General features: G+C 50.2%; 8 protein-coding genes across 8 annotated transcripts; 3 read left to right on the forward strand and 5 right to left on the reverse strand.

Moving 5' to 3' along the window:
- Nucleotides 1-630: 630 nt before the first annotated feature.
- HER10_EVM0012656 (uncharacterized protein) lies at nt 631-1,428 on the forward strand (the record flags this gene model as incomplete). Its single annotated transcript, XM_035482047.1, has 3 exons — nt 631-948; nt 1,009-1,128; nt 1,207-1,428. 3 exons carry the CDS (start codon nt 631-633, stop codon nt 1,426-1,428), a joined length of 660 nt encoding a protein of 219 aa, XP_035334493.1.
- A 228-nt stretch (nt 1,429-1,656) lies between these two features.
- HER10_EVM0002205 (uncharacterized protein) lies at nt 1,657-3,733 on the reverse strand (the record flags this gene model as incomplete). The annotated part of the gene is made up of 8 exons (XM_035471926.1): nt 3,524-3,733; nt 3,350-3,465; nt 3,135-3,297; nt 2,916-3,069; nt 2,391-2,865; nt 2,139-2,337; nt 2,023-2,099; nt 1,657-1,962 (listed from the first exon to the last, which is right to left on the reverse strand). The coding sequence occupies exons 1-8, from the start codon at nt 3,645-3,647 to the stop codon at nt 1,657-1,659; spliced, it is 1,614 nt and encodes a 537-aa protein (XP_035333776.1). The 5' UTR covers nt 3,648-3,733.
- Nucleotides 3,734-4,781: 1,048 nt separating this feature from the next.
- HER10_EVM0003766 (uncharacterized protein) lies at nt 4,782-5,747 on the reverse strand (the record flags this gene model as incomplete). The annotated part of the gene is made up of 1 exon (XM_035473430.1): nt 4,782-5,747. The coding sequence occupies one exon, from the start codon at nt 5,745-5,747 to the stop codon at nt 4,782-4,784; it is 966 nt and encodes a 321-aa protein (XP_035333874.1).
- A 544-nt stretch (nt 5,748-6,291) lies between these two features.
- On the reverse strand, nt 6,292-7,210 carry HER10_EVM0004252 (uncharacterized protein; the record flags this gene model as incomplete). Its single annotated transcript, XM_035473903.1, has 2 exons — nt 6,292-6,775; nt 6,834-7,210. 2 exons carry the CDS (start codon nt 7,208-7,210, stop codon nt 6,292-6,294), a joined length of 861 nt encoding a protein of 286 aa, XP_035333901.1.
- Nucleotides 7,211-10,347: 3,137 nt separating this feature from the next.
- Nucleotides 10,348-12,507, forward strand: HER10_EVM0011441 (heterokaryon incompatibility protein; the record flags this gene model as incomplete). Its single annotated transcript, XM_035480874.1, has 1 exon — nt 10,348-12,507. The coding sequence occupies one exon, from the start codon at nt 10,348-10,350 to the stop codon at nt 12,505-12,507; it is 2,160 nt and encodes a 719-aa protein (XP_035334414.1).
- Nucleotides 12,508-13,224: 717 nt separating this feature from the next.
- HER10_EVM0000144 (major myo-inositol transporter iolT) lies at nt 13,225-15,290 on the reverse strand (the record flags this gene model as incomplete). The annotated part of the gene is made up of 6 exons (XM_035469938.1): nt 13,225-13,585; nt 13,759-13,788; nt 13,847-14,000; nt 14,088-14,561; nt 14,700-15,017; nt 15,086-15,290. 6 exons carry the CDS (start codon nt 15,288-15,290, stop codon nt 13,225-13,227), a joined length of 1,542 nt encoding a protein of 513 aa, XP_035333634.1.
- Nucleotides 15,291-18,786: 3,496 nt separating this feature from the next.
- HER10_EVM0005247 (uncharacterized protein) lies at nt 18,787-20,147 on the reverse strand (the record flags this gene model as incomplete). The annotated part of the gene is made up of 4 exons (XM_035474869.1): nt 18,787-19,172; nt 19,234-19,304; nt 19,380-19,882; nt 19,968-20,147. 4 exons carry the CDS (start codon nt 20,145-20,147, stop codon nt 18,787-18,789), a joined length of 1,140 nt encoding a protein of 379 aa, XP_035333971.1.
- Nucleotides 20,148-21,319: 1,172 nt separating this feature from the next.
- On the forward strand, nt 21,320-22,699 carry HER10_EVM0012421 (short-chain dehydrogenase; the record flags this gene model as incomplete). The annotated part of the gene is made up of 2 exons (XM_035481817.1): nt 21,320-21,413; nt 21,478-22,699. 2 exons carry the CDS (start codon nt 21,320-21,322, stop codon nt 22,275-22,277), a joined length of 894 nt encoding a protein of 297 aa, XP_035334481.1. The 3' UTR covers nt 22,278-22,699.
- Between the last annotated feature and the right edge of the window lie 343 nt (nt 22,700-23,042).

Raw genomic sequence — 23,042 nt, forward strand, 5'->3', positions numbered from 1 at the left:
TAGTCTTGTCCAAGGCATCGTGCAAAAGGCCCGTAAAGCAAAAGAAATGTCCCTGGCAAGGCTCGAACTTGCGACCTTTGGATATCCCTAGATGATCTAGCGTCATATGTACGTAATATGAGACCAACGCTCTACCGACTGAGCCACAGAGACTGGTTGATTGTGGCTGAGCAGAACAGTAAGCAGTTCAAGAAGGGTCGCCAGATGCCAGAGCCGAGCAAGTCGGTCGTTTTACTCTGCAGATTAATCGCTTTTTGTTTGAATTTCCCTTGCTGACACTAAATCCTCTCTCGAATTGATGAAAATCAGCCAAAATGCTCTCCCAGTTGTCGCCGTCTTCGATGTCTCTGGTCGGGCTGACCGGAGCAGGTATTTGTAGGTTGTCAGACCGAAATCATGGAATAGGTAGGCTACAGATAGGCTATGGCAAGGCCAGGGAAGCTGTTCAGGCAAATGTATCCGGTAACAATGACTCAATTTTAGAGATACCGTATCTATATCAACCAAGTAGAATAGATTGTGCAAACTCGCATTTCTTGGCATCTTCTCATCCAGTTCATTTACAGAAAGCGCAGCATCCGGTCGTCGATCAAGCCGCCTCAGTCAGAAGCCACAGTGATAACCGCAAAGATGACCTCAACCTTACCAATATCGTTTTCTATCACTCACATAACCGCCTCCTCGGCCATATTGCATATAGATGGCATCAACTTCATCACAGACCCCGTCTTCTCTCCGGCCGGCAAAGAGTGGGATATGGGCCCAACCGTGCTCAAGAACACCAAAGGCCCGGCCCTAAAGCTCAGAGATCTCCCTGTTATTGACTTCGTGCTTCTAAGTCATGAAGATCACCCGGATAACTTGGACGAACTCGGTCGGCGCCATCTTGACGACCGTAGGGTTCTCACGGCACAGGACGGAGCCCGGAAACTCGCGCCTCGTCCTGGTGTCAAGGTTCTCGAGCCATGAGAAACTAGGGCACTTCTTCTGGGAGGACATAACTTTGAGGTGACTGGGATGCCGCGTCAGAATCTTCCCGGATGTGGAGTAATTGGCTTTGTGGTGAAAGAAGTAACTTTTGGAGAGATAAACGGCCTGCCCAACGTCATTTGCATCTCTAGCGACACAGTCTAACTCGAGGAGATACCCAAAGTATTGGATAGATAACACGTCTTAGTTGCGATCCTCAACGTTGGTGCAGTGGAGGTTGCGGCATCAGACCCTCCTTTGCTGGTTACCATGGATGGGAAACAGGCTGCGCGGCTGTTCCGCGAGATTGGAGCGGATATCCTGGTGCCAATGCATTACGAATTCTGGGAACAATTTGCGGAGAAGGAGGATCAGCTGAGAGTAGTATTTGAACAGGGAGATGTTTCTGACCAGGTGCGATGGCTGGAGCTAGGGGCCGAGATAAAGATATTTCAATGAAATAGTAATAATGCTCCATTGCTACCATCAAGTCTCAAAATCTATGATCTGAAATGGATGTCAGACGTCACTTTTCATGGCGAGAACTGTGTAGCTAGTGATGCTACGAGCCTAGATATCTCAACTACTTGGGTATCATAACAAAGCTCTTTCGCAGAGCCGGGCTGTAGTAACCCTTGTTCTCCTTCTTTGATGTCTGAGAATGAGCGCATACCAAATCAACGCAGCCTACTCCTTATGAGTATTGTCTACCTTGCTTGGAGTCACACCAGTCTCAGCGTCGACAACGCCATGACCCATGTGTGCCGAGTGAACAAGAGAAGGATTCTCGGCCTTGAGCTTAGCAAACTCCTTCTCAGCCTCCCACGCCCAAATGCTGTCGCTGGCAAAGACGAGGTCCATTTCTTCTAAAGTGCGTTGGTTCGACTCGGGGTAAAGGGCCCAAACAACAACGAGGGAGACGAAGTTGACGGCACCAAAGAGGTAAAGTGTCTTTTCGTTGAGCTTCTCGAAGATTGTAGGGAGAAGAAGCACCTAGAAACGATCTCAGCAATTGACAAAATATTGACACGAGGATAATTGCCGTGCACTCACCGTCCATCCGTTTCCTATTGACCATCCAACGACGCCCCATGCATTGCCCTTGGCACGTACTTGGAGAGGGAAGATCTCTGCGGGATACAACCAGGGGACCGTCAACCAAGTCGCACCAAAGACCGCGGTATACAGGAATACGAAGAAGGTTGCGGCACCGCCCAGTCCAGAGCGGTTACCGGGATTAGCGTTTAGAGTTGCTCTTGCCAAGCCTCCAGCACAGAACATGCAGATGCCTTGGGCAACAGCACCCCAGTACAGGGTCCAACGTCTACCGATACGGTCTATAGTAAACACGCAAATCAAGGTTGCAAACTAGATAATTTAAGCTTCTCCGACTATAAAACAGAAAATGGGTGAAGACTTACCATGTAGGTGATGTTGTTCACACCACTGACCCAGAGACGCTGCTCGGAGCTGATGCCGGCAATCGTGAAGATCGTAGGACCGTAAATCGTGATTCCGGCAATGCCCACCCACTCTTGCAGAATTTGAAGCCAGATGACAAGTTGGACACGGCGGCCGGTGTGCAGTTTGCCTGAACCTATCCCGAAAAACATGGCAAAGTAACTCTGCTGTTTGGCGGTGTCGTGCTCCAGGTTCCTGATGCTGATGATTTCCTGCAGCTCTGCCTCTGCAGCCTTTGCATCCTCGCCCTCGTTTCCACGGAGTCTGCCCAAGATGAACCTGGCCTCCTCTTCTCGGCCTACCTTTACGAGCCACCGTGGGGACTCTGGCATGAACCAGATCATAATGAACAGAGCGATGAGAGGGATGATCTGGAAGGCGATGGGGAATCTCCAGATGAAGGATGAATTGGGGTCTTTATACTTGGACGTGCCGCTATCATCTGGTTAGGTGCCAATGATGTTGACTTGGTGTAGCAAACTCACAATTGTAGCCAATATGCAACAACAACGCCAAAGATGTTGAGAGTGAACTCTATGGCAACAAATTTGCCTCTGGATGTATGAGAAGCTACTTCTGTTGCCCAGACTGGAGTGATGGCGTTCAACATGCCGGTGCCGATGCCATTCAAGACTCGTGCTTTAATTGGCAGTCAAGTCAGTGTCTCAACATCAGAATAAAGGTTGGCGACTGTGGCAACTTACCACAAAACATCCAATCCGCATTTTGGGCAGCGGTTTGAAGAGCCGCAGTGCAGATAGACCAGATGCATGCGACGGCAATAGTCTTGAGGCGGCCATATCTATCACCAAACCAGCCTCCAATTAGGCATCCCACAAGCGTTCCGGGAAGGTAGTAAACGGCGACCTTAAAAAGTGTGAGATCAGAAGGCATTCAAAGCGGTTGACCAGATGCTTACGATGCCCCCTTGCAACAATGGTTTATCAACGACAACAATCTTTTGCTGCTCGTCCCAGTGACCAAACCCCATCAATTCAGCATAGTTTCGTGCAGTGTTGACGCCGCCCATCAAACCTGGAAAACCCGTTATCAAACTTGCTGTACAGAAATGGTGGTAAGCATTTCCACTTGCCTTGGTCGTAACCGAAGAAGAACACGCTTAGAGAGGCTACGAAGCACACTGCATTGAGCAACGAGCCCTTGTAGAGCTTGTTTGCGGCACTGTACTTCGCAAGCACACCCGTTGGACTTGGCATTTTGGTCTACTGTCTTGTGTCTTTTCTGCTATGGAAAGATGCGCAAGCACGCTGCCGTCACGTCTGAAACAAAGATCAGCAGAAAGAGTCCAAAGAGGAGGTTGAATTCTGGAGAGGTCATAGAGGTAGTACTTATGTAAGATTTCAATCTAGATTCTTAATTCCGAGGGTCCATTGCATCGTCTTTACCCCCACCCTTCCCTCCTCCAAGTTTCCTCTCCCCACACCCCACGTTTTGAACCGCACGTATCCCATCGACTCTACGGGAACAACAGAACCCGGCGGGTGACATCATTCCAGCATCCTTCCCGGCGCATTTGCACCATACCAACCTCCAACGGCGGCTCCGTACAAGTCTGGTGCCCTCTAAACCGATTCCCGGCAGGCAAAGCACCGAACGACTGCAAAGAAAGCTCGGGGCGTTGGCCGGTTTGTCGCCGAAGCTTGCAGGAAAGCTTACATTGGGGGTGGAGACTTGCATGTTTTTTACCCAACGACTGATCCGCCATGAGAGGGACTGAGCGCAGCGAGCGGCTGTAAACGGGATTATCATTGCTTTTTGTGGCATGATCAAGTGACGTCGAGTGAGGAGCCAACCCCAGGTTACAATCACAGGCCAAGTCCCAACGGACAGAACGCCGCATTGCTCCCTAGCATCGCACGATGCCATCGCCGGCTTTTGCTCTCCATATGCCAGGCCGATGACTCGAACTTACTGTGTAGAATGCCCGGCTACCTTGCATGCTCGTGACAGGGACCCAAGGACTGAGATCTTGAAGGATCGCTCCGCATTGCCCCCGTCTTAATGACTCAGATACTCCCGATGATCGGTCATCTATGCCACCTTCCTCGGGCCTGCTCCGATTCTCCGACTTGTCCCTCCGGGGCCGGCAGCAGCACATGAGTGCCTGAAATTGACCGCGCCTAGTTAATGCCTGCAAGCCTTTGTGTTGGCAATGGTGATGTGCCATTGAGCTTCGCGATGCCAGAGTGAGAGTTGGGTAAGGGAAATGATATAGGCAGTGTACTTTTTGACCATTGGTGGCATCTGTGTGAATTCTCACTAATTCATACAAGTTGTGTATGTCAATTCCCGCCAGGTAGGATGCATTTCTCTTCTAACTTGTTGCCGCGTCAAGGAACAGTGTACAAACGCCCGTTAACATTTCCAGTGCCCAACAGCTCAAGCCCCTTTCCGACATCCTCGAATGGAATCTCTTTCATGAACGGTCTTGTCGACCCTGATGCGATCAAATCCAACACTTCTGTAAACTCTTGAATGCTAGCGCTCGTCGAGCCCTTGAGCGAGACATTCTGCGTGACAATTGCCGTCGTCGTGATTTGCACGCGCTGGGCCGCAAGCCCCACTAACACCACGCACCCACCAGGCCTCACCGAGGATATCGCAGCCTCAACCGTCTTCTGAGCTCCTGCAAAGTCCAAGATGACATCGAATGTTTCGCCCGAGAACGTACTCAAGTCTATGGCACAGTCGACGGCACCAAATTCCTTGGCCTGTTCAAACTTGTCCGTGTTGATATCGACGCCAAAGACTTTAGCACCGCGGTGTGCCGCAATCGCCAGTCCGTTCAATCCTAAACCGCCTAGGCCAATGACAGCAACCGTGTGCGATGCAGATACTCGACCCTCGGCGACGACGGCATGATAGGCAGTAGCAACGGAATCCGTAGCCACAGCAGCTTCGGCAAACCCCACTTGATCTGGAAGCTTGACAAGATTCTTGACGGGGACGACAGCATATTCGGCGTATCCACCGTCGCAGCCGACACCTAGAGCTTCGTGGAAATTTCTTTCTTGGATCGGATGGCCTACACAGGCAACAGCTACCCTGTCACCGACTTTGAATGATGTGGTTGAAGAGTCGCCTAGCTCGGTGATGATACCAGAGACCTCATGGCCCAAAGTCACGGGCAGCGCGCACATCCACGCTGCGCCGCCGCCGTGGAGGACGTGGGTGTCGGAGTGGCAGAGCCCGGCGGCTTTGACGCGGATGAGAGCCTGTTCGGGGCCCGCAGATGGAATGGGGACATCTTGGAGGACAAGGCCCTTGTCGGGGCCGAGGAAACGGAAGGCTTTCATGGTAGGCCGAGCTATTGTGCGCAAGAGAGTATGGAAGCTGAATGGTCCTGTCAATTGTCTTGCTACTTCTTCAAGCATCGCTACAGAGTTCTTTTGTAGATCAACATCCGCGCCACTATCAGACTCAACGGGCATCTTGATACTTCAGACAAAGCAATCGTGAGATTGTCAGTGGATCCGTTGCTGTTGATGTACGATGATTCATGATGAGTTCAAACCTTAAGTTGCGGGATGGCCATATAGGGTAATTTCTTGTCCAGGCCTGCCAGGGCACCCTTGATCAGCCCAGGCTCGTCATTTACCCACCTCAGCCTGGAAGTGGGCAGCTCCGGTGGTAGGAAGTGGTAACAAGGCACACCGGCAGGAGTGGTGCATCTATCTAGGCAGTACGAAGGGTATAAGCTAGGTAGGAACATACAACATTGCCAAAGCCAAGCAGATATCGAAATGACCACAAAAGATCCAGTGGTCAGTGATGCTGGACACCAAGTAATCAATTGCTACCGACATTCCCGAGCTGCCTACCCCTCAATAACACCATAGCTCACAGCATAGTATATCTGTTAGCGATACTTGTGCTGGCATCAATATCAGCATTCAGGGCGTCTCTGAACTCCCCAAGAGACAGACGTCTCTTTGACATGCAAGACTCGATGACTTCAGGGTTTTGTCTAAGCAAGCCCATGTTGACCAGACTGGACGGACCCTCCTGATCAAGTGTCCCCACAGCGCTCGCCCAGTCTTTGGAGGCATCGAATCCATCGTGGCCTCCTTTGCCAGTCGAACCGAAGGAGAACATGATGATCGTTCTGCAGTCGTTACCACTAGCGCTCTCGCAAGCTTCATAGCTCAAGGAGTAGCCTCTGGCAATCAGATGACTGGCAATAGCGGCAACTGCGGCGACGGTGCTCGGGGAGGCGGGGGGGAATGGCCACTCAACAGAGCCAATCCATTCAGCTGTCGCAGCTATTCCGCCATCAGCTGGAGCATCCCAGTCGATAGACTTTGCGAGCCCGGGTAGCTTGTCACTAAGACTTGCGGTTAGCGAAATCTCATTCTTGTCAATAGGGTTTAATAAGGTCTCACATCAGAGATTGCAGCCCATATGAACTCTCAGCTACAGCGTTTACTTCAGTCATGATGAGACTTTGCGGCCGTCGCTTTTGAGCAGCATGCCAGGCTACAATGTCAGCCTGGGTGGCGTTGTACGTCGCTGTAGGTTTCCCATCAACGTCGACATGGATGCTAGCCGTAGGACCGCTGACTGAGGCACAGAATCCAAAGTCCATTTTGCAGGCTCTGATTTCTCTCGCAATGTTCTCGAGATTCAAGTCCTCATCGATGGCATGGTTGAAGATGCCGATGAGGATCTGCGGAGTAAGTGACGAGTGGTGGCTTCCGCTGGTTCCGCCAATTCCATTTCCAAATGACCCATCACGGGCAATCATGGAGGATTGATCCATCATTGATGAGCTGTAAACTAGGTCTTTTGGTAAGTTCAGTTTAGTAAAAGCTCAGGAATAGTGAATGTGTCACTGCTACTAGGGTGGCTGGTTTGGTTCTCACCCCCGGGAAAATGCACGGTTTGGAGATGTAAAACGTCTAGCTTCGGAGAGGAAGGAGACGACACCTCCACTCCATCTGCTGGACAGAATTCGCTTCAGTAAATGTCAAACCCCTGACAGTTTTCCGGGTGCAACAAACAAGTATGATCGGTATCGTTCTTGATCTTGATAGTGAATGTACGATTTCTTTGACAAGCGGAAAGCCAAACGTCCACCTTGACTCCTAGCAAATCTTGCGCATCGCCAACTGGACTGTCAGGACACAATTTAGAGAAATTCCAGACTGCGATATGATCTCCTGGCTGATCGTGATCATTATGGAGGTCAACCACATATGCCGGAGACATGATGGAGGCTTCCATAGGTAGAGGAACTTGTCGGTATAGAGTTGTTGCAGGGTTGAACTCTCGATGGCTCATGAGCGATGACCTGACTGATGCAGACAGAAACCGGAAGGAGCGAAATAGCGGATTATATATACAAACCCTTTTCTGACTGCATCCAGAGTTGAGCTCAAGGAGGAGAGTCCCCCAGAAGACATCCAAACTTCTCCGTCGAGGAGTGCAATTTTGCCAGGCATCCAATGATCCAGCATTCACTCAGCAGGTACGGGCATTTAGGGTGTCGGATCCAAATTCACGGTGAAGACTTTCAACCCCTGACCACATCATATTAAGCCGGGACATGGCATGCTAGCCTGCTTCCAAACTGACAGCATGCCTTATCGACTAGCACCCCAGGTAGGGAGCATTAATTCATCTCTTGAAACAGCATGATTTAAACACAAGCTACTGTATGTCTGGAACAATTTGCAATTCTGACGGGAAACACAACACTGGAAGTGTCGACTCTGAAAATGGCTTGGCGCCCTCGGCCAAAGTAGCAATTCAGCCACGTCAGTCAAAGATGTTGAGTATTAAGATTCAACCTCTCAACGCGATGAGCGTTCGCGTTCGGAAGTTCCTACTCACGGCATTCTACATCTCAGACACAAGCCTGGTGAAGTCGTCATCTCTGGGGCCGAGAAACCATCGAGAGTCTAGCAGTAAGCCAATGGAAATTAGGAGCACGTATAAAGGGTCTTACTGCAGAGCCTGGGGAACAGTCCGTCCAGCCAGATTATGGGAGAAGAAAAAGGGCCGAATCTCCTCCTGGAGTCTCAGGGAGAAAGACGGTTCTGGCGTCTAGCATGTCTCACTAGCTTCCCGAAAAGCAGCACGACGCCGACCAAAGTAGGAGTCTCGATGGCTGTGGCGTGAGCAAGGCTGTATTGAGACGCTAAGGAGACCGGAATTAGGAAAGAACGTTCAACGACGTATGCTTCTATGCTTGGACCCCACAGGGTCGAGGTGGCGCATGGGATGCTCCCGGCCCGGGACCCGGGGAAATGGCACTGGGTAATACTAGGTACCGTAGCCGTGGCGAAACGATGCAGACAACGTTCCTCTTTGTCTCATGGTGCATACGGTTGTAACGAGCTAGCAACTCTTGGTTCAAGCAGTCGATCTCCAACTGGGGCTTTCTCTAAAGTAGGCAGACTTGACTGCGTCGTACTTCTCCTTTTTGCACTTGAATCCGTGCGGCATCGCGATATGGCATAACATCTGTGGCGCTCCTCATACCGCGGAATGCCGTGTTTTTGCGCTGACCTCTCTGCATGTTTGGGTCTTTCGTCATTTGTCACACCCTATTTCAAATACGTTCTACAATGGGCACCCGTACTAAGCGCTTATTCCTGTTTGAGGACAGGTTAATCTTAACTCAGCCCCATGGGGTTTGAAGATTGCCTTTGAGGCTGTGTGTGAAGATTCTGCATTCTAATATTGAAAGAAATGTTGGGCTTAAAGAAATCAATATATGCTGGATCAGCTTTCAGTAGTGAGAGACAACTTTAAGTTTCGGCTCTGGTCGCCATAACATACGCGTGGACGCGCGTGGACATTGTACCTACTTGATACCCACGATCTGGAAGCTTGAACCCATTGAATCTACTTGAAAATCACAGAAGCGAAATTGGCAATGTCTGTGACCAATTCTCAGATAAATGGAATATGGGGGTTGGAAACAAGTCTCAGCTAGTGCTATTGACTCTGGAGGATAAATGACAGCCGGTGCGTCCTTCTGTAGAAGTCTTACTTCCATATCCTTTTGGCGGAAGTACCCTTTGTTACTTTTGTACTCTCTCGAACGGATTGTTTTCTGCGCTGGTACCACAGCTACCGCTGGAATGCCAAGGGCGTGTATCCGAACGTCTGCGGATATTCAGAACTCCAGCCACCATACATTCTGCTAAGGCGCTTCGTGGCAGTTGAACCCAGCACCCAGCTACGTAGGGCTTTCACTTTAGGTATCCTAGACCACGGGTTCAGCCTGAATGACACATGCACTGAGTCATGATGTACATGTCTTGGAAAACTAGCAGCAGAATGCGGCTTTCCGCCTTCTTTGAGGTTCTCACGTTCCTGGCATCCCACTCTCATGCATGGCCAAAGCCATGGTCTCAGCCCTGTATGATCGTGCCCCCAGCCCCATGACTCGGCCTAGGAGACTCAGAATCAAGTGTCAAAGTATCTGTACTGTCAAGATTCATTTATTTTCCAGCCCTGCGGCTGAGACATTTCACGATTTGTCACCGAAGGACCGCCGAAGGTATCGCGCCATGGGCTGACAGGCGTTGAAGGCGTGATATACTTCTGCAAAGGTGCTATCCTGCATTCCACTCTACCCTTTTACGCCAAGCAACAGTCCTAATTTGGGGTAAATTCACCAAAAGTCTTCTGGTTCATCAGAGAGTCTGCTGAAGACCACATTGATGATCATTTTGACAAACATGACACACCTAAGTAGTTAATCGTAGCGCACCAGCGTTAAGCTAGCTAGCTATCCACTACGCTCACCGCGGATTTGACCCTGGAAGAACCATGTGGAGAGCCGTAAGCCAATCAAATGTCCACCTATCACTTTGTTGTCAGATTCTCTGACGCAACGACGGCTGGCTCTTTTCTTTACCCCGCCCTCGAGGACTTTAAACAACAATGGCGACGGAAGCAGAAGCAGTGAGAGAAACCCAAGGGCTGTCTCCTTACCGATACTCTGCGTTACCTGCAGAGAGCTCTATCCGCCTTTTGCAGATCTTCCAGGATAGTTCCTGCGCACAAGGCTTCTTGGCACGACTAGAGACCTACGAGCTTGATGATGCGCCCCCATTTTGGGCACTTTCATACACATGGGGGCCTTCGGAGTTTGATGAGGGGTCGAATGCTTCAGAAAAAACAGAGACGCAGTTTACTCATTTAGTATGCGACGGTGGGCGACTCCGAGTTGGCCAAAATCTTTTCGACTTTCTACGTCAGTTCAAGAATGACATAGCTTTCTACGCAGAAGCATCAGAGCTCGGACGCCAATCCCGTAGAGCTAATCATTCGGATCGTTTGATCTACCCTGAAAATGGCTTTAACCTTTGGGTCGATGCTATTTGCATAGACCAACAAGAGAGCCAAGAAAGATGCCACCAAGTCCAGCTCATGGGTCAAATCTACGAGGCTGCAAGAAGTGTGATTGTCTGGCTCGGCACAATTCAGCCACCCTATGAAGTCTACTGGGTTGTCAGGTGTTTCATACCAAAGATATTGGAAGTGGCCCGGGCCGCAAGCAACGCTGACTTCCTACAACAAATTGGGCCGGAGTTAGATCACCCTGAGATCATACAGTTGCTTGGCAAGGATTTCTGCGATGAGTGGCGCAAGTCATATCCAGTGTATTTCAACTTCTTCCTCAAGAAGCGATGGCTCACGCGTGGATGGGTTGTCCAAGAAGCAGCGATCCCTCATTCTGAGGATATTGTTCTTCAGTGCGGCAGGGTCCAATTCGCCTGGTCTGACATCAACAAACTGTCTGCCTTCATTCTTCGGGTGCGTTGGGATGAGAAGCTCATACACACACTAGGTGAACTCCTCCCGGATTGGAAGAAACGCCCTGGCACGATAGATCGTCTTTGGAACTCGACAAAGACTTCTCTTTCGGCATTCAGACGTGAGAAGGTTAGCAACGGGATGGCTCATTGGCAGAAACAGCGCTGGGGGGCTACCACAGACGAAGCTATGCGCCATGCTGAAGTGCTGCAAACTCTCCACCGGCTAAGGATTTACAACTTCGAAAACCCGCTGGACCATATTTACGGCGCGCTGGGGGTCATACAACGCATCCTGGGTCGCAATTATCAGGTTGAGGTGGACCCAAGTTACGATGTTTCCGTCGAGGTCGTTTATACCCAGGTGACGACTTGGTTGATCAAGCATTTGTCCAATCTCGACATTCTGGGACTAGCAGGCCTGACTGAAGGCCGTCTGCCAAATCTGCCGTCGTGGGTTCCAGACTTCTCATCACATGGTCCTGAACACTATACTTCCCTACAAAGACTGAGGCAGCTGGCACGAGGGTCGGATTTCCCGAGAACATTCGATGCCACCAGCACTGCAGATGGAGCGAGCAGCCAAGGGGCCCGGAGTCATGGTTCCGCTACTCTCATATTGGAGGGGATCCTCATCGACAGGGTCTCAAAGACCCAAAGTTCGGAGTTCGATAGGCAGAATATCTTCAGCAACGCCACATGGCTACGCCATATAAGCAGTCGGCAGAGTGTTTATGAATCAACAGGGGAGAATTTCGTTGATGCAGCCGTGTCGACACTGATTGCAGACGTCAAACTATTCAAAGACTCTCAAGAGAGTCGAAGAGCGTGGGTACAGAAGTGCATAACCTACGATGATAACATGAGCATGGGAGATGGAGATATTGGAAATTCAAGCAAGGTTATGCTGACAGAGACATCAACCCAACATTCTGACATGGCCATTCCCGAAGACTCTTTGTCAGAAAGCTTGATGAAAGATCCCTTGTCAAAGGTGGTTCATTTCATTGCTTCTGGGAGACGGTTATTGGAGACAGACAAGGGCTACCTTGGGCTTGGATCAGCAGCCTCTGAGGTCGGTGATGAAGTTTGGCTTACTCGCGGTAGTCGTATGCCGCTATTGCTGAGGAAAAGCTCAGCCAAGACGAGATACGACGACGATATTAGAGATACGAATGGCGAAAAGTACGTGTTAGTTGGAGAGGCATATGTCCATGGGATCATGTATGGAGAGTTGATGACCGACGACTTCATCTCACGTTGCCAGACAATTTCCGTCATCTGATCAAGATCAGTAGTACTCCCAGCCACCAAGATTACTCCCATGAAACCAGAATGGGTGTCGAAGAGATGTCAGGTTTTGGAGAATCTGACCCTGAAAGCATATAGCCCCAGACATGGTAGACGAGCCCACTAATGTTTCTTTGGGTAACCTCGTGTTCAACATGACAGCCTATACAAACTCATCCTTCCACTTCTCATTCAGTTTCTGGGTGCTATGAGAGCTATCACAGACGATTAGCAATCCTTCGTCTTTCGTTTCTTGTTTTGAGAGACATGGCCCACCAGATTTTGGCTGGTTTGCTTGGATCATCATACAATACATTTCACCCGGGCTAGCATGGCAGTACCCGATAGCTATCCGCACTATCTTGACGCAAGCTCACGTTTCTTTGACATGCCTAGTAGGAAATATAGACAGGCCCGGCTGCAGCTTGGTGCCTCGCCGGAGGTACCTCCGGGCGAAGCTGGTTGTAAAAGCGGTTTGCTTTCCGGCCCGCCTCCGTGCGCGGATCGCCGTCGGGCTGAAAATAACCTCACGCAGAAATTTGACATCACAGCGATCACGCAATGCTACTTGGCTTGAAGGCTACATTTCCTGGGTCACAGCTCGCGGGATGTTTTGCGAATATCAAGCAACCGTACGATGTTATTCTCGTGAGAACGTAACAGACCTAAGGTGTCTTATGCTCTAAAAACTATTTCTTGCGAAGAAAGTCCATTACACCTTTGTGTTTCCAGCCGCACCCCGTGATTCACGTGAGACCGGTCGTTCGTGAATATCCTCAAGCTCGACTTGGAGCACCTTCTGAGCATTCTTCTGAACCTTGTCCTGCACATCTTTGCCCTCGAACATGAAACTCAGCTCTTCAAGGGTGCGGCCTTGAGTCTCGGGGAAGATCATGTAGACCGTCAAGATCTCCACCAAGATCCATACACAATACACAATATAGTACTTCCAGCCGATGGAGTCGAGCGCAATTGGGTTGACGTAGGTGTTGAAGAAAACGGCAAAGCGAACGGTAAGTTGTTCCACCGCGATTCCCTTCGCTCTATATGTGATATTAGCCTCAAAGGTTTCCCTGGAAGTATAGCAAAAACGATGGAAGATCTGGACTGAAGAGAACAGCAAAGCCTTACCTTTGACTGAATGGGAAAAGTTCCACGAGATAAGTGTAGCTGCGTAGGGTTAGTGGTCTGATATTCGGATTCATCCTATGAGACAGGAGAAACGGGAGAGGTAGGGGATATTTACGCAAGAGCATTCCAGCCAATATTGTAGAACCTATGACGAGAAAATAAGCGATTGTCGTTAAGGATAAAATTTAGCGCAATCAACTCACGGCGAATAAACGAATATGAAGACCAGAACTGGGATAGCAGCTTTTTGGGATTGCTCGATGGCGAACCTGGCCGATGCGACGGTCCAGACGGTGTAAACACACGCAGTACCGATTGTACACGTGAGAAACATTTTCCTTCTCGCAAAACGTGGGGCTATTAATGCGATAGGTACGGCGTTGATGAAACCTTCCCAGGCTATTAGCATGAATACCGAAATTCGCCGACAACAAGACGACTCACCCCAGCACGTGTTACCCAAAATGAACTTCTGCACAGTGTGGTTGTCCGTAATACCAACAAGGTTAAGAATTTTCTTCATGTAGAAAGAAATCAATCCGTTGCCAGACCACTGTGTGAAGAAGCCCATGATACCAGCCAACATGAAACGACGACGCATGGCGGCATCACGGAAGACATCGGCCCAGAGAAATTTACTGGCGACCTCTTTCTCTTGCTGGATAGTGGATATGATCTGAGCATACTCAAGACGGACAAATTCTTCGCCGTTCTCCCCCTCACTGTGGTATTTGCTGAGAATTGCGAAAGCCTCGTCGCCACGGTCTTTTGATATCAGCCAGCGGGGCGATTCCGGGCAGAACGGCATAAAGACAATCTGACAACCGCTGGGTACGAGTTGAAGTAGACTAGGAATTCTCCAAGCCCATGTGGTGCTCATTTGGAAAGTGCCGAATGTGATGCCTGCTGCTACGATGGCTCCTGTTCATCATTATACATCAGCAACGTTCTCGGCCTGGGTTCTCGTTTGGTGGGTTTGGATTCCATACCAACAAACCAGCTGGCGTTGAACAGACTTCATAGTTGACAAGTTAGCAAGCCCCATCTCATGATAACAAGGAGCGATTCCAGCTAACCTTGTCATAATTGGACGCTCCTTGGCATAGGAAAGTTCGCCGATGAGCGAGGAAGCGTTGATGATTGCAAATGGGATACCAAAACCCAGAATCCATCGCGAGGCCAAAAACATATCGACGTTCCTGGACCCAGCTTGGAGCCCAGCGCCCAGAACCATGATCCACGATCCCATCAGGATAGTTCGTCGACGACCAAGACGCTGACTGAAGTAAGGGACGAATGGGATGGCCATCAGAGCGCCCAGAGAGTAGATTGCACTAAGAAGGCCAAGCCTTGAAGAATTAGGACGGCCAAAGTCTGATTTCGGATGTATCAGTATTGAATTATCGCGAAGGGCAACGAACACCATGGTGGGGCCTTCTCACATTCGAACCAAGACGAAACAGCTTGGAGACTGTTCATCATGGAAGAATCGAAGCCTGAGGTCCACTCAACTCCGAGCCCGGTTGGGATGAGAATAAGATAGAGGAACCGCAGGTTCGGCTTCTTGTACCAAATCGTCTTGTCATTCTGCGCAATTTGCGACAATTGCGGGTCGACATGATGCTCTTTGGCCCCGATGATGGCCATGATTGCGATTGGATGGATGGCAGGCCAATATGCGCTTAGACAACGAGATGAGCCCAGCTCCAGTCATTCTAAGCCTGGGAATCGTGACGTTCATATACTGGCTGGACGTTGTGCCAGTTCCCTGGCTCTTAGGTTTCTGCGGCGAAGAGGGAAACCCACACCTGTTCCAGTCGATCGACTCCAATAAAGATGGCGAGACATCAGGCCATCGAATCATGGTTCACGGTTTCTCGTTAGGGTCGGTTCATAATTTGCTGCCCACCCACAAAGAACCCAAACTTCGCGTGCGGGGTTGCTGTCCGGGCGGGTAGGGAATCCGATCTCAAAATCCGGGGTAAGAATGACCGAGGCAGCGCCGAAAAACAAGGGTCTCCGGGACTTTGAGGTGCCTTTGCCGGAGATTTATGTTGCCGTCTACCACTTTTGTCCACAAAATCATGTCATCCATCAACGAGACGTAAGACGAGATACAGGCTGTATCCAGCATGTACGTTACAAAGGCACTCGGAAGACGTCTGACGAACCACTCTGGTCCAATCTTGTTGTCTGCCAGCCAAAGCTAAGGGTGTGGTGCACCAATAACGAGCCAATCTTGGCGGACACACTCCGCTCCACGTGCTGTGAATCCATCGTGGGTGGGCAATGGCACCTCCATGTTTGCCCGGCCAGATTGCGTCTAGATATCCTTCCAATCTACTCGACCTTGATGCAACGCAGTACTCCAGTCAACACTGGCACCGACGTCTGAATTGCATTTCTTAAGCGAATGAATGAGATGTGACAGGCCAGCATCGGCTTCTATTTGAGATTGACCGGGAGTAGGTTAACTCTTTTGGAGGGGAAAGCATATTATATTCTCACATCACTTTTGACAGCAAAAAATAGCAATATTTTCAATCAGCGAATGCTGGAATGTACCACTTCTCTTTGAATAAAGTACCGTAAGACACGTATTCGACCACCCAACTTCGTCTCCAACAGACAGGATACGCTGCGACTTTGTTTCTTTTTGTTTTTAGCTCAAGTACACTACCATTCAAAGCTACGGACATATCTCTGGTAGGGGGTCTGATTGAGGACTCAGGTTGCAAATGCCGTCATGAAATCAATTATAGCATCCAAGAAAGCCTTGGCGAGGTCCTCGTCAAGACGTCCATTGTTGTAACAGACAGAAAGACCAGTTTGGCCCTTGAAACTGTCCATTCGAACAAGCCTATATTCTAAATAGTTAGTGACAATCGTTGGGACTGAAGATATCACACGCATGAACCAGCTGTGCTCTATGGATGACAGATCAAACGAAGCCAGGAATCATGACTGTGGTCTTCTTACACATCAGAGGAATAAGTCGTCAGGTGTAAATTGCAACTTTCCACTGTGAAGATCTTTTCATTGCTGGAGCCGAAAACGTCCCCTGGAATGTAGTTGTCGACTATGCCATCGCTGACGAAGACCTTTACGTTGCAAGACGTGTTAGAAATGCACCAAGGGTTGATTCGATGAAGGCTGTCAATGTTTGGGACTTCGTACCGGAAAGCTTGTCGGTGAGAAGGACGAAGGCGCTCTAAGCAGAAGAGTTTCAGAACCAGGGAAACATTGAAATTGAAACGGGGGAGGGAGATTACTCACGATGCTAGAAACCCCGCTAGAAAGTTGCTCTTAGCTTGGTCTATGACTAATTGGAACTCGTTCTTCAGCCAGTGCTCATAGCTGTTTCTAACATGATGAGCGAGTCTTGCGAGTGTCAGTCTAGCTACTTCAGGATTTCCCTCATCGATGGCGAACGATCGAAGAGATGCAAATTCTACCGACGCGCCAGCCTGACACGACCCATAGCGAATACTTGCATTGCTGCCACTCAAGTATCGCCTTCCGTTGACTGGCAAGGGCGAGGAAAGAAACAGGGCGTCCGAGGCATCTCCTAGTGAGGGGCTGACTCGCAGTAATGCAAGCACCATGGCGGCATGACCGAGGTGAGTGATGGTGAACTGGGGTCCGAGTTGACTCTTTATGGCCTTCGAGATGGCCTGACTTTCGTCTGTATCAAAGGTTCTCCATATAGTTCGAGGTGTGCCTACAGTATTCATGGCAGGGAGCCCCCAACTTGTCTCCAAGGAGTTAGTGACCACGGAAACGATGTTCGCTTGGGACGGGCAGTGGATGGTCAAGCCGCCAAGAATATGCAGAACTACTCACCGCACTTTTCAGCAACTCGGTCATGAATTCATCTCGCGTCTTGTCATAATCTTCTCCCAATGCATTTACGTTGGTCTTGCATGCGTCGAGGACCGGCTCGTTGAGGTTGGCGATTTCCTTGCCCCAAGGATGATGGAAAGTACTTTTTGCTAGATTCTGGTCGCCAGTGTTGAACTTTTGGCCAACACCGCGCAACAAGTCACCGACGAATATGCGCGAGCTGATGCTGTCCCAGTGGATGTGATTGAATGCACAGAGCACGTCTAATCGAGTGTCAATTTCAAGTGGGGTACCTGTCTCTGGCACTTGAGCTACAACATAGACTTTGACCGGGGGTAACGGCTCAGGTTTCTCTTGGCGCGCCTCTGAAAGTTCAGCGGCAACTTCAAGCCCAGTTTTATCCGTTGCAATTGATGAAACAAGACTGCGGCCCCAATCCAAGGCAACTTCGTCAGAGCTCGGTAAAGTATAGACGATGAAGGGAGGATCTTGGTCGGTAGTCCAGATGACGGAGCATCCGACCTCAGGGTGTTGAAATCGAATGTTGACAAGGGCGTTGGAGATTCGCAGCGCGATAGTCTCTAACGAGATCCCAGGAACATGAATTCGGAGAGACGTGTTTAGGTAGTTGTCGTACTGACCACGAGAGTTCGGCCCTCGTAAGCCGACCCAAGCCTCGGTGCCGATAGCGAGGCGCCTGACAGAGCCGGAGTCGCCTGGAGAAGGATACCAGCGGAATTTAGCCGGCTCTAGACGAGGTAAGGGTGGGAGAGACATGATAGTGTCAGCTTAACAGCTAAAGTCTGAGTTGTATTATGTATTTAAGAGAGAAGGCGGTATGGCGGCGGAAGAACAAACAATTAGGAAGAGTTAGCTAGTAATGTTTCCAAGCCTTCGAGGCGAGGTAGGATGGACGTTGATGTGGGGGACAGGTGTCAGCTTCATGTCTGAACGTAATCAAGATAAGCGAAGTTCAAGCTGTCATCTCTTGCCCGAGTCTGACAATTTGACGCTAGGTTCTTCGGGATACAGCCGAACAAAGCTTAGCGCTGATTGCGTCGACGCACAACAAACAGCTTAGAAGTTATCTCCAGCCCGCCTATTGTCCATAGTCGCCATCGGAAAGCACATGCGAAAGCACAATCTCTGAGCAACGGTTGTAGATAGCTACTGGGCGTTCCATTTGGATAAGTCTAGAGCCACCTATTCATTTGAGCCCTCACAGTACCGTGTCCATTATCAGAACGATATTGTGGAGTGGAAGATTCCTTCTCTTCATCATATTACTTACGTCACGTAACTAATTTTTACTCCGGCCATTCTTCTGTCCTGGTAGAGACGACACCTCGAAGGTCATGTCCTTGCGAATGCCTCGTACAGGCGCTGTGCTTCCTTTCTCCGAGACGCTGTCTTCATCGAGACGCGTCCAGTCTCCCTGCCCTGCTTCGTCGTCCTCGTAATTTGTGCCTTTGCGTATCTTGCTCTTCGACGTCACTCCCGAGCCGCCAATAGTAACAAGCCCAACCGACCCCGGGTGGAGGCCATGAGACGCATCTGTTTGACCCAAAGTTGTAGGTCGTGGCGAGCGACGGTGCATGAAGAATTGTCGTAAAGCAGGGAGGGAGCCGGCGATGAATCCGATGGCAGTCTCGATGTTAGACCAAAGGGGGATATTAGCGATATGGACTGTTGAACGATTCAAGTCAGCAACTACTCTACTCATGGCAGACAAATGTAAGCATCATACAGGCAAGATCGTCTAGTGGGTGGTTGTAGTGATCGATGTATGGAGTGCGTATCATGGTTGAGACTGAAGCACTAATCATGTGACCGAAGCGGTAGGAATTAGCTATCAAGATCATCTCAGGTAGGTGCACTAGGCAGAATACTTACAAAGAGCCGAAAGACAGAACGAAAGAGACCATGATCTTTGTCGGGAGCTTCATTTGTGTCTGCCAGAGAATGATAGCCGGGAGCACGGCACAGGCAAGGTCGGTGACGATGGTGCTGACGGTTGAAGTATATGACAGCGCCAGCATTGAGCTTACTGGCGAGCACTCGCCACGGCCCTCTAATACGATGCTGCTATCCCAATTGGCTTCCACAGGTCGGCATAATAAGAGGATCCCGACGAATGTCGTGAAGAATGTGGCGACAGTAAGCCCCATCAAGATGTAGACGGCAGTGCGTAGCTTTGGCATTGTAGTAGCGATCCGTAGTGTGGTGATGCAAATCGAAGTTTTGATCGTACACAATACTGCCACGTAGAGCATCATCCAAATCATCAAGTATTTCATCGATTCGACCAACATGACTGGGCTAAGGTCTGCATTGCGCGTGCCCAGTCCACTTAGCGCGCCCATGCAGGCGAGTGCAACATCGACGAGGTAAACGACCTGGAAACCTAAGTCAGCCTGAGCTTTATAGGGAAATCAATGCTCTAAAGCTCTACGAGAAGTTTTTAAGAAGGTTTCAGCTTACCAAACCACCGAGCATCAAGCCGTCATCCCAACTAAACGTCTTTGCCCGCAGTCGAATGAATGTCCTCAGGCACACCACAATCAAAGAGACGACGCCACCAACAATGGAGACCACGAATAGACTGAGGCCAACGCCCTCAAGTTGGTAGACAAACCGTCGATTAGGATCCTCTGTTGCCATGTTGACTCCAGAATAGCTCTGTCTCACAGTCTTGGCTCTTAGGTTGCGATGGGCTTCGCCGGGGACAGCAAGTCAACAAAACAAGTGACTAGTGGACGATCGTGTAGTTGCCGACGAGAAAAAGCCCAACGTCGAGACGAACAAACTACTCCACTGAAGTGAGCAAAAGTCGATTCTCGCTAGACCTATCGTTAACAGATAGGCGGACATACAAGACGGGTTATATGGCAGCGCTCTTCAACGCACGTTGCCAGCCAATGTCACCCATTTCGCGCCGATCACTGGCAGAAAAACTCCTAGCTACTTTTCAATCGAGATATTAGGCGTCGCTAAGATCCTTGAAATATCCTTGAGCAATTGCACATCCTTGAAAAACCTCCTACTCGCAGGGAAGAGTGCCTTTCGCCTCGACAGAACCAGGGGTTCTACAGGTTGGATGAATTTTGGTAATACTAAGCACGATCATAAAATCCCAAAGAGGTGACTGAAAATGGAGTTGTGAGGCAATTCTTGGTAAAATGACCAGGTAACGTATGTTTGACCCGTTTGCCGGATTTCCGGCTCCGCTGGGTGGGACAATCAAGGACATTTATTATATGCCACGCCGTGGCGCACGTGTGCGGATGAGCTTTATGGCATGATGTAGCTTTGGCAGTGAACTCTACCCAAGATAGACTGCAACATCAAAGGTCAATGTTGCTGATCTCACCTAAGAAATTCATCCCTTGGTTGCCATTGTAATTGCTACGGCCTACGGCCTCATGCATCCTCGACTGTAGACCACCTCAGAACACCGACGGTCATGGCTTCGCCCCTTCTCGGTCCCACATCACCCATCATGCAGGCCATGAAGACTCGACGCCACCTCGACCAATGCTTTCGTTGGATCTCAACAGTGGAGCAAGTGGACGAATTCGTTAACAAAACAGTCCCTGCTTATGAGGCTCGAAATGGTCTAGGGCGTTTGCTGAAGATCCAGAAATGGCGAGAGAGAAGACGGTCTGACAGGTTGACAGGCACCACGCTGCTGCTGTCACATTTTCTCCTATTTTCCTTAATAACCATGCTCCCCAGACCCCATGGTATGATTCGGTTAAAACTTGCCTGAAAATCGAACAAAGAGTGAACTCACTTTAGCACAAACAACACGTTGTACTCTCCGTTAGACAAAAATGACTAAATCACAGATCACCGTTCCCATTACTCAGGCCCCTCCGTACAAAGTCCACGAGGGCAAGACGGCCGTCATTACGGGTGGTGCAAGGAGTGAGCCTTCTTCCCGTTTTCTTCTGGGATTCCTAGGAACACCTACGCTGACAAAAGTCCAAAGGTATCGGTGCCGCCATTGCTCAGAACCTCGCCTCCAAAGGCGCCAATGTCGTGCTCATTTATCTGACCGAATCTTCTGACGAGCCTGCCAAAGCTCTCGCTGGGCAACTGTCAAAGGCACACAACGTCAAGGCTGTTCCCGTCCGTGCCGACTTCAGTACACCCGATGGCTGCTCCAAGATCGTCGATGTTGTAAAGAATGACATGCCGCCCAACGCCAAGACAGGCAAGCCGCAGGTCGACATACTGGTCAACTGCGCCGCTCTCTTCCACGCCATGCCTCTCGAAGCCGTCAACATTGAGGACTTCCACAAGGTCTACTCTATCAACGTCCTTGGACCCATCCTGCTCACGCAGGCAGTCAAGCCCCTTCTGCCTACCGACCGCTCGGGCCGCATCGTCAATGTGTCAAGCGTCGGTTCCAAGGTTGGACTCGAGTACCTGACCCTGTACGGCGGCAGCAAGGGCGCCCTTGAGGCCATGACGCGCACATGGGCTCGCGAGCTCAAGGAGCACTGCACCGTCAACTCTTGCAACCCCAGCTCCACCATGACGGACATGCTCCGAGGTGCCTCTGAGGATGCGAAGCAAGCCATCTCATCGTGGTACCCTCTCACGCCGCTGTGCGGAATCCGAGAATGGGACTCGGATGAACAGAAGGAAATGGCTGAGAAATACGGCGGACGTGCTGGCTACGCTGAGGAGATTGCTGGCATTGTTGGCATGATTTGCTCCCCGGAGAGCGGATGGATGACGGGATGCCTGGTCAGTGCCAACGGCGGCCAGTGGATGGCTAGTTAAATGTCTTGAGTTGAAGCAGAAATTTTCCTTGTCAACACCCAACGTTTAGTTCCACCGGCATATGACTTCCACCTGTTGGTGGTGCGCACTCTGAAAGCCCAGCGCGTGCTGCCTCGCACCGCAGAAGACTTCTTCAATCAGCCACGGACCACGTAAGAACCCCACGCACGAAACCATCCTATGCAGGGGCTCTTCAGACCCTGGAAACAACAAGCGATGTTGTTTGTGAAGAGGAGTCAAGGCTCTGATAGGTTGTCGATGGGAGGGAATTGGGGTCCGCTAGCAGTCGCTGGGGCTGACTCCAGGTTTAAGAACATTTTCAACGTGGCACCGTTGGGACCAAGCTTCAACACCTGAACGGCTCGAAGACACTCCCGAGTGCGAGCCAATTGGCGGTCAGAAAAGCAGATTATAAAAGGGGCAATTCTTGTGTGGACTCATGGCCACAAGTCACCCCATTGAAATGGCAAGGCCCCACGGACGTTAGCGTCCTTACAATCCCAAGAATAAACCGAGCCAGTCACATTCTGGCCTGATACGATTAGAGGACGGCACATCACCGTTATCGGCATTGATGCTGGATTCGAGGTGGCATCAAGCAAGTCCGTCTCAATGGCCTTGCTCTAGAGAATTGGCCCGGATTTTCGTAGGTATTTTATCCGTACCTACGGGTGAAATGTAGATCACAAGAATCTCAAGCCAGAGGTGCCTTTTTTCCTCAACTAGTGTTCAGCATAGACCGGCGTTTAGTAGTGTAAAGTACCA

Source organism: Colletotrichum scovillei (genome assembly GCF_011075155.1).
Source record: "Colletotrichum scovillei strain TJNH1 chromosome Unknown Contig00005, whole genome shotgun sequence".
In the NCBI taxonomy this organism is placed as follows: domain Eukaryota; kingdom Fungi; phylum Ascomycota; class Sordariomycetes; order Glomerellales; family Glomerellaceae; genus Colletotrichum; species Colletotrichum scovillei.